General features: G+C 37.0%; 1 protein-coding gene across 1 annotated transcript in view; it reads left to right on the forward strand.

The window, feature by feature from the left end:
* CACNA2D1 (calcium voltage-gated channel auxiliary subunit alpha2delta 1) overlaps nucleotides 1-10,768 on the forward strand; it is a 375,598-nt gene that overhangs the window by 334,844 nt on the left and 29,986 nt on the right. Inside the window, exons 21-24 of the mRNA XM_009285553.1 lie at nucleotides 4,360-4,421; nucleotides 6,641-6,717; nucleotides 8,642-8,702; nucleotides 10,535-10,632. Coding sequence (XP_009283828.1) covers nucleotides 4,360-4,421; nucleotides 6,641-6,717; nucleotides 8,642-8,702; nucleotides 10,535-10,632 — 298 coding nt within the window. The remainder of the gene's footprint in view (nucleotides 1-4,359; nucleotides 4,422-6,640; nucleotides 6,718-8,641; nucleotides 8,703-10,534; nucleotides 10,633-10,768) is intronic.

Genomic DNA, 10,768 nt, shown 5'->3' on the forward strand with positions numbered 1-10,768 from the left:
TCCCCCTTGACCTGTTGCAACAGGCCCTGCTAAAAAGTCTGTTCCCATCTTTCTTATAGGCCCCCTCTAAATACTGAAAGGCTGCAATAAGGTCTCCCCAGAGCCTTCTCTTCTCCAGGCTGAACAACCCCAGCTCTCTCAGCCTTTCTTCATAGGAGAGGTGTTCCATTCCTCTGATGATCTTCATGGCCCTCCTCTGGACCCGCTCCAACAGGTCCATGTCTTTCCTGTACTGAGGACTCTAGAGCTGGACATCCCATGACCGTTCCTCAGCCTCTTAGTATCTGCACTGGATTTGACTAAGCATGCTGCTTCTGATAGTGTAATTTAAAAGGGGTGCAAGTAAGGACAGGAAGTCATGCTCAAGATCTTCACAACTGTGCAAATCCATCAGAGGCATTTTTTATTCCTGAGCTATGGGTGTCATTCAGGAGATCAGTGGCTTTACTTGCATGTGTGTCCACCTGTGAGGAGACAGATTAAAATCTGTATATTCATTCAACTCCCTGCTAACAAGATTGTGACTTTGTGGCAGAAAGGTTATCATGGTATTTTATTATATTGCAGAGCCTAGGGAATTTGACTTAGTGTTGGGCGCTGTCTTCCTTCTGATACCCTATTCAGAAAGTGCAGAACCTTGTAGACTCTCTTCTTGAGTACAGAACCTCAGCTTCAGTGGGGGCAGACAAATGTAACTGTAGATGATCTTAGCTGAAAGATGATGATAGTGATGATCATGTAATCATGTAGGCAGCAGACTCATACTTTCCTACTTTATTCTCTATGAGGGAAGTCAACCTAACTCAAGCCTTATACACTTACATTGTCCAGGTGCAAAGTGTGCCCATAAGTTATGGTCCTTGAAGCTGTGGAGTCCCATGATCTCATTAAATGTGCCCACACTCCTTCTCTGTTTATGACTTCATGCTGCCTTTCACCTCTTCCCATGTTCTTCTAAAGCAGAGACCAGTACCAGCAGTCCCCTTGCCTTCTGCCAGGACTCTCTTCTGTGCTTTCTCACAATAGAGTCCCCATCCCAGCCCTCCTGAGTAAGGCTTTACAATGCTGCTTTACAATCTATGGGGAAATCCCGCTGTGTGAAAAAAATGTGCCTTTTCCTGAATGGCTCCACTGTTGCAGGATGGTGAATGAATAGGGCCTTCCTGGGGCAGGGAGGGTAAGCCCCATCTGATCTCAATTCTGCTACCTTACCTGTGTCAGGAGCCCATCCTGTCTAGGAAGCCACCAGCCTGTCCCCCTGTTGTGAAGGAAGACTGGGTCATTCCTGACCCACAGTTGGAGAATCCAAAGTCCTGCTGGCATCTGCATTGGGGATAAGCTGCTCCTGAAGGGAGGGACTCACGGGGACATTTTCAGACTTGTGCTGTCGTTTTGTTTAAGGAATGCCTTTCCAAGCCTATGGGTGAAAAGGGCTCTGTGTAGGTGGTTAGAAAAGGGAGGATTAGAAGGTTACAAAAATGCAATAACACCATTGGGGTTATACAAGAAATTGCATTCATGGCAAAGCTGTTGAAGAGATCTCAGGTTGTGCATGCATTTCTCAGGCTGTGTGGTAATAAAAGACCTGAAACAATTGGTCCTGCAACTGTTTTCCCAAAGAGGGAGGGAGGGGAAGCATTTATACTTGCAAATGCTGGAGTCAGCTACAGCATCGAGGTGGGTGGCGGGGAGAGAACATGATGTCCCTGAGTTCATGACGATGTGTCAGTTATGCACAGCCCAGACCACAATCTGTATTTGAATAGAATATCCCAAGCCTTTTGATCCCAGATGCTTCAAGTGCCCAATTAAATTAATTTCCCTCACCTTCCCTTGCATCATGGCGCAAGATTTCTTCCTCTACTTGGATCTCTCTGAGAGAAGAAGGGAGCAGCCAGAGATGGCTGGCAATGGTGACTGCTTCAAGCCATTGCACCCTCCCAGCTCTAGGCTGCTAGAGCCAGAATAAAGCTGCTTCAGACCACGGGCCACGTATGAGCCATGCATCACTTAGGACTTGATAGCTTCATATATTTTCTTATAAAAAGGGCTGATGTGGTCAGTTGCTCTGAACTGACAGTTGCAGTCTTGAGGCTTAAAATTCATGTCCTTTTTGTTTTGCTTTTTGGTTTAAGTTTGCATTGCTTTCCTTTTGTATTGCAGCTGGCCCCAGCAGTGTCTTGGGAGATGACCTCATACTACAGCATAGAGACTGGACTTGTAGCAAGCGTGGGTGGGGTGTGCTGGAGTCTCCCAAGGCCTCAGGGGCTTTCCAGCTAACAGAGAAGATGCCATAGGAACAAAAGCATTGCCACATTCGGGCAGCCGGGGTGGGCAGTAGTGAAAACTGAAGGGTCACAGAAACTGCAATAACTTCTGTAGGTTCTTTGGCAGTGACCAGCTGGGGGGTAAGATGGTCTCAGACTGCTCAGTAATGAAGTAGGCAAAGGTAAATGGGAGCAGACGTATGAGGACTTGTCATCTCCTGGATTATCTTTGAAGGAAGATTTCAGCCAGTTTGCTTTCAAGCATGTTCGTAGTGCTGGTGGCAACAGGGTTTACTGTGAGCCCAGTTCTTCTCTTCCTTCCTTCCCACCTTGGGCACTACTTTTCTCTTGCCAATGTACACAGTGTGCGACCCATGGCACTCTGCCTAGTTCGGAGGGGCTGCCAGTTCTAGGTTCAAGTGTCTGCTTTTCTTGAGCTGAAATAATAGTATAGGCACATTATTAAATATAAATAGGCTTGGATAAGAGTCTCTTCAGCCATCTTTTTACCTTAAATATTAAATATATCAGGACATCAGATGCTGATGCATGCATCTTTTTTTTCTTTTTTCTTTTTTTGTCTCCTTTTTTTCTTTTTTTTTCTTTTTCTTTCCAAAATGGCTATTAAATTATTTACACTGTCATGCTGTGCTGAAAAGCAGCAGCCAGGTAATGAGAAGGTTTCAAATCATAAATGCCAAAAAAGACACCTCTTTTTCATAACCACGGTCATTTTCACACTTTTGTTTTACCGCAGGGAAAGAAAGAACGTAGACGTATACCTGTGGTACCTTTCACCAATGTTTGTAATGTTGCAGTGCAACAGCTGCACAGACTTCATTGCTGGCATACTTACAAATGTCTGATTGTAAAATAATAATGTGTTGCAGCTGGCATAAACTTGTAGTTTTCAAAGTGGAAAATTGAGTAAAATGATGTCAGCCAGGTGCATTAATGATTAAATCTATGGGGAACTGTGAGACTGTGTCTATCACATCATTTTTCATACCAAAAGAAAATGAATGGTAAAGCTTATCCTAATGTATTAAGTTATTTAAAAATAAACATTTACTTCCATGTTAAATTTTTCATAAATTCAAAAACCTCCTAATGAGATTAGAAACAGATGTAAGTTTAGCATGGGGTGCCTATACAATCAGGACTACCTGGCTGTGCCTGTAGATATGACTTAAATTTAAAAGCAGTTAGCCCGTGCTACTGTGACCCAAAAGGACAGGCACTAGCTGTTTTTGTTGTTAAAGAGTTACCTACAAAGTCTTTTTATAATTGAGGTTTTTTGTTTTCATAGTTTAACTGCAAAATGGTCTATAAAGGAGATAACATTTTATCAAATTTAAATCACATAGAAAAAGGTTTGCATAGGCCTGGCTAATGAATTTAAAAGGGTGTCCTGGTTTCAGCTGGGATAGAGTTAATTGTCTTCCTAGTAGCTGGTACAGTGCTGGGTTTGGGATTTAGGATGAGAATAACGTTAATAACACACCGATGTTTTAGTTGTTGCTGAGCAGTGCTTACACTAGTCAAGGACTTTTCAGCTTCCCATGCTCTACCGACTGAGAAGGCTGGAGGTGCACAAGAAGCTGGGAGGGGGCACAGCCAGGACAGCTGACCCCAACTGGCCAAAGGGACATTCCATACCATGTGATGTCATGCTCAGTATATAAGCTGGGGGGAGTTGACTGGGGGGCAGGGATCGCTGCTCAAGGACTGACTGGGCGTCAGTTGGTGGGTCGTGAGCAGTTGCATCACTTGGGTTTTTTTCTTTCCCTGTGTTTTTTGTTTCTCTCTCTCTCTCTCTCTTGCTGTTTTACTTTCCATTACTATTTTTTTTCCCAAGTATTAAACTCTTCTTATCTCAACCCGAAAATGATAGGTCATGTTTGTTTAGTTTTAGTTAAATTTGCATTTCATTAATGTTCAATAAAAAGGATATAGGTGATTCTTTTGCTAAATAATAAATAGAATTCAAACAGATTTGTACTTGATTTTACACTGTATTTCTCAAGAAAAGGGCATGCTTATTGAAGCTTCAGATTTAATAATATATTTTTTGATCAATATTTCTTTGTAGAGATATATTGATAAAGGAAACAGAACATATACATGGACTGCTGTGAATGGCACTGATTACAGGTAACTAATTTCCGATCTCTGACTTCTTTTGTGTAGTTAAATGTCCTTTTTGTTTATTTTGGTTAATATTTTAGCGTTACATTTTCTACACTAGCTAAGCCAGGACCAGACCATCTTGTGTCCAGGCCTGTAGGATTTGCTGGGTTCCTTTACAGCTCAGAATTGTTGCTCTGTCTAAGGACCAGAACCTCAGTCTTTCATCCAACTGTTCAGATTTATCACTAGGGTATTTCAGTATGCAGGAAAAAAAAGTTTTTATGATTGATGTTCAGAATCTTACTTTTCCTCCTACTTTTTGTATCACACCATACTTTGATTCTTAATTGTACACCTTCTCTTATATGCTTCCTCTTATTTCATCTTTTCTTTGCATTGTCTCCATGTTCTTGTTTTAATATGCATATTAAAAAGGAAGATGCTATATTTTGGTCTAAATAAAAAACATGACATGTTTTGTGCAAATCTTTTTCAGGCACAGTCATTGCTTATATCATAACTTTGCTAACCTCCATGTCAGATCTTAGGGGCAGGAACCATGCTACTGATTATCTCCGAAATCTCTATCTATTTGTGACAAGTTTTAGCTAATTAGCACTGATACTGCTTTGCATATAAAAATCAGATGGTGAATGGCAGCAGAAACAAATGAAGTAATGGGTAAAAGCACGTCCCCCCTTGAATGCAACGTTGGCATGTATATTATCTCAAACTCGTTTAAGCACACAGCTCTGTAACTTTAGAAGGAATGTAGAAACTTGACATTATCCAAAACAAGTTAAGGTTTACCAAGTCCCAGAAAAGTTAAACTGCTCTAGTTCAAAACCAGATGGTACAAATATTGAGTCAAATTTTTACTAAAACAATATTTTTATTGTGGTGAATTACAGTAGTCCTCAGCCAAGCTGGTTCCCATTTTTTGTTCTGTTCTGCACAGGTGTACAGCCAAGGAGAATGCAAAAGTTAGCTCATATGTAAAACCAAATAAATCAGTTTTAACAAGAGAATGCAAATATAGAACTTTATCTTTTATTCAGCATCCTATTTTTCTGTTGAACTGCCTCTATCTTTATACTGTGTAAGAAAAGAAAGGTTTTTTTATCAGACTATGCAATCTAGCAATGTAAAGAAATACATTTGATTTAGATGACTTCTTAATTCTTACTGAGCTCCCTGGCATGAGATACAGCAATAAATCCGTGGAGTCACATTGCAGCAAACCTATTAAACATAAAATTATAGATTTTAATTAGCAATTTCTGCTAGCAGTATCTGTTAATGACAGGTAAACTGCTACTGATTTCCCTAGAGGAGAACTGGTAGAAGGCTATCACTAAATATTCAGCAATCTCACTTACGTTCTCTTTAAATGGCAAATGTATCATTAAAGGTCATCTCATTTATGGCTCAATTGTACAACTTTTTTAATGTTAATTTCTGCAGCTATCCATTAGAAACCATTGCAGTTCTACAGTCATGAAATGCGATGTGGGAGATGATGCTACTTTTTTAATGATTACTCATACCTCCTGTCCTTTACCTACCTTTTTAGAACTGAACTCTTGTACATATGTATTGAATTTAGTTGCAAAAAGAAGCCCTATATTTTTTGAACAAAATTAAGTATAATCTAAAAGAAAATACATTGCAAATCTTAAAATGTTATTACACAAGGGTGTTCAAAGGTTTTTAGTGGTGACTGCATGATTCAAGAAAATATTTTGCATCTTGAACATAATGTGAATTCAAGTATTGCCAGAGACATTTCCTAATGAATACTGATAGTTGTTTTATTAGTAAAAGGAGAATCTGTCGTTATATGATGCATGCAAATCAGTGCAATACTATCTGCTGTTTTTTACAGTCAATGATCATTTTGACATATGTTACATTGGGATGCTAAATGTGTTAGAGGAAGATACAAGAAATCATGTATTTTATTATTTGCAATTATTTGGAAAGTCCTTGCTTATCTGTTAAAAGGTGCATTTATGCTTAAATGCATAAATAAGAATGAAAATAAACACAGGGAACTTCAAGACCGGCATGAACCTACTTGTGTCTATTACAAAGTGTGAGGCTGGTATGTCGCTGTATAACTATCTCATCTCATGATGATCCAACTTCCAAACTTGTTAATTGCTTTCAAAACACATAGAAGCTGAAACTGGAAAACTGCTGCAAATAACATAAACGCTTTACTTGTCTCATTTCTATTGCAGTTTGGCATTGGTGTTACCATCATACAGCTTTTATTATATTAAAGCCAAAATAGAAGAACCAATAACTCAAGCCAGATGTAAGTACTATGAAGGTTCCCTGGTTTTGTCTAGTATTGCCAAGTCTCAGATTCACTTAAAAAAGCAATGCTTAAAATTCATAAATTTTGTGGAATTCACTGATGTTATCATGATGTACCCAAAATCTGCAGCAATGATTCTAACCCATTGTAACATCCAACGTACAAGAAATATTCTATGAAGATAGAATATGTGCAGGTACCCCAGTTCGACTGACAATCCCTTCCCCCTTGCTCTGTGCCTATAGAATCATTGCTTTGTGTATCCTCTGTTGCTGTCATTTTAAAGGTCTGGATACTAATTTTCTCATTCTATTAGCTAAATATCATGAAATAGACTATAGTAGTAAAGTGTTTTTTTTGTTATTTTTACAGTAGTTACAGTGTCATATTTAGCAAATTACCTCCACTGCCTGTAGAAAAAGATTAACGTGAAAGCGCTGTTTGGTTTGGCTTGCAGCTAGGTTTTTATTTTGCACTTTACAAATAGTTTCAGTGGATGTTTGTAATGTATTTTTGGATTAGACTAATTTCAAGCCATTTACAGATTCTGGAGAGATAATTGGAAATTATTCTTCTGAGTATTCAGAAACTTTTTGTTTATTAGGTGTAGCTTAACCATAATCTAGATAGTAGACAAAATAGAACCCATCACATCCTTTTAACTTTATCCAAGTGTTACGATAAACTTGAACAAACGTGCAGTTAAATAAAAAGTTAGAAAAGCACTATGAATCTCTCTGACAAGCATAGATACTGTTAGTCTAAAGAAAACTTGATTAGTGCTAAATCACTGTCCTCTACCATCACCTCCTGCATTTGAAGTAGAATATGACAAGTTTTTAATAATCATTGATTTATTTTGTAACTTTGTCAAATAGTAAGTAGTTTAAAATTAAAGTTTTAGTGAGTGAATATGGCTCTCTTGATGGATTAGATCATCTGGTTCTGCACTTATATCAATATAAGCTGTAAAACAGACCCGTGAAATAGCCACAGTATATAGAAGGTACTTGAGAAATAATTGAGAAGGACATATTCTTCAGTCTGCAAAGATCTTTGTCTTTTTTCCAGACTACAGCTGTATGTAAATTGAACTTTTGATCTATCTATACACAATATTTTTATTCAAGGGGCTGTTTGAATAAAATATTGGTTTGTGACCCCTTTTGCTTTACCCTGTTTTTTTCTGTTTCCCTGCTTTCTCTTTCTGATGGATAGTGGCAATCAAAAAGGGCAAGTATATTCTTGTTGCTCAATTTCCTTCTGTTTACTGCAGTTGATATTTTTCACTTCTATTTCTATTCCTACTGGATATTCTCCTCTGTATTCCTCATCTCAGGATTTTTCCCATGCTCATTGGGTACCATAGCAATAGAAAGGGAAAAAAAGATGTGTTTTTCTGTTTTCACGCACATTTCAATATGTTGCTAATCTCTAATCCTTCTTTGTCTGGTCCTATTAGTGTTCAGTGACACCAGCTACTGAAGTCATTATTTTCAGTAGCATTTAAAGTGATGCTTATATGGATGAGTTTTTAAACTTTATTGCAGAAAATACTAGAAGCATTTTCCTTCATGTTCTAACAACTCGGTGTCCCAAATATTTCTTTGTATCAGATTGTAATTCTAATGAAAACATCTCATATGTTTTCATGTTGTCATGTTAATGAAATGTCTTCTCTAAGTAAGTTGTTAGATACATTATTGTTGCCAGGTGTATGTTGTATATAATAATCAAGTAATTTCTTCCTATGCTGTGAAATACTGAGAAGTATACAGTGTATTAGTAGGAAAGTGTCTCAAAATAAACATTCCTTTTTAAATTCATGAATGCATGCAAAAACTAGTCAAATATTTTGAGAAGAAAAATGATGGCAAAAAGCCCCGTTTACTTACTTGGTATTTACTCTTCATCTTTGTAGATTCAGAAACACTGAAGCTTGATCATTTTGATGAAGCTGGCTACACGTTTATAGCACCAAGGTTGGTTAATTTCCTAGTAATAAGTATTATTGCAGCATTAAATAGGAATTTGATCAGATTAATGACATTTACAAAATACGGACTTGACCAGTAAAGTTTCATCTTGGTAAAAAATATTAAGTGAAAGACCAGTTATTAAATCCATGTTTTACAAGATCAATCTTTTCTTCTTGCTAGAGTGTAAATAGCATCTTCAGGCTCTGATTCTCTGATTTTATATTTATCAAAGACAGCTGTAAAGTCTGACTGTCATCATTTATTGATGTTTTTAATGGAAATCTTCTACACATCTGTTCATTTCTTGTGGCTGTGACTTTTAAGATTTTACAACTTTGTACCTTAGCTTCTCTCTGGTAAAATAGGTACCATAATACTTACCTCGAGATGTTTTCCAACTTCAAGATAAAGTGTTTCAAAGCTCTCTATCACTTAAGGATGAATTAAATTTTGATTCATCGTACATAAAAAATGATTGAGTCATTGAAAATTGATCAAGTAAGTTCATTAGTTCCCTGTTTTTCATGCGAAATTGTGTAGCCCGTTTCCCTTGCAAATGTATGTTTGCAAGGGAAACATGGTATGATAAATACTTCTTAAAAATTAAGTTCCTTTAAAAGATAATCATAATAAATAAAGGAAATGCTGTACCATCAAGATCAGTTAAGAATTGTTGCATTTCTTATTTATCTTATAAATTCCTGTATCCTTTTAAATTTCAATGTATAGATTGATTTCAATGAATAGATTGATTTCAATGAATAGATTAATTTGTGTGTAAAACAGTCTTCTATCTTCAAATGTATTCTCAGCTTAACTGTTTAATTTTTCTGAAGGACTGAAGTTATTGATAATCAATTGTAATAATTAGCAGTTTCCAGCAAGTCCCTAGTTGTTAGGTTGATCTACATGAACAAAGCCTGTTTGATACGGAGCTCTGTTTAAATGTGAATGTTGGTATAGTAAGGCAAATTCTGCCTGTAGTCTTTCAGGATCATGGTAAAGTAAGTAAAGGGTAGTAAGATAGCTTATTCATATGAAATACTTGAACAGACTTCTTTTGTTCGTAAAATTAATTGAATATAAAAATCTCATTTAAAAAGAGAGCTCCCTGCTTTACTGCTGAATACCGTCTACATTTTAATTAAAGTTGTTCAGTGCCACTCACCATCTAATATTTGACTTCAAAATGCCCAGTGACTTTTATTGTGCTTGCTTGTATTCAGTGAATTGCCAAATGAGATATTGCTTTATTTTATTACATTATGTAAAGGACGGTAGTTTACTGTTTATCTGTTTTGCATATGTCAAAACAAAGAGTGTTTATATGCTTATGTGCTGCGTACCCCATTAAAATTGCCTTTAAGACTTCTCAGAGGATAGGACCTTATCCCGTAAATCCAGCCTTAGTTGAACATGAAGTGACTGTTTTAAACAGCAGTCCATGTACTTGCCAGTACAGTTTAACCCAGGAGCAGTCTAAATTCACTGGGCATTTTCTTGTTTAGTTTACAGACTCTATGATCTCTTAATTTCACGGCCTACACTAGTTCTGAGTGCTTTTTCTGAGAATCTATACCCTGTCTCATACATGGAGTTTTCTTATAATTCAGATTTAGGCAGGCACTTGAACACTTTATTTCCTGTAGATGCCTGAAATATTCAATATGGTCAACATTCAACATTGACCGTGGTAGTCAATTGACGTAGTAGTGCCAGCCACCTTATTATAGTTGCACGGTTCTGCTTGGACTTTAAAATTGCTGAGCCATATTTGTCTGCTTTAGTAGCAAAGGAAACAAATCTGAGAAGACTGATGTTTTGTTGTTTTTCAGAGAATACTGTAATGATGTAAAAAAATCAGAAAACAACACTGAATTTCTATTAAATTTCAATGAATTTATTGACAGAAATACTCCAAGCAGTCCGTCATGTAAGTATTCTTCTCAATTCACTGAAATTTTTCCGTAGGAAAATACTTACTTATAAATGAGAATTAGTCAAAATGACAGCTTTCATGCCCGAATCATGTGGGTTTGGTTTTTATCTTCACTGATTTTTTTTTTTTT

The sequence above is a fragment of the Aptenodytes forsteri genome, unplaced genomic scaffold, assembly GCF_000699145.1.
Source record: "Aptenodytes forsteri isolate BGI_AS27 unplaced genomic scaffold, ASM69914v1 Scaffold87, whole genome shotgun sequence".
NCBI lineage: Eukaryota > Metazoa > Chordata > Aves > Sphenisciformes > Spheniscidae > Aptenodytes > Aptenodytes forsteri.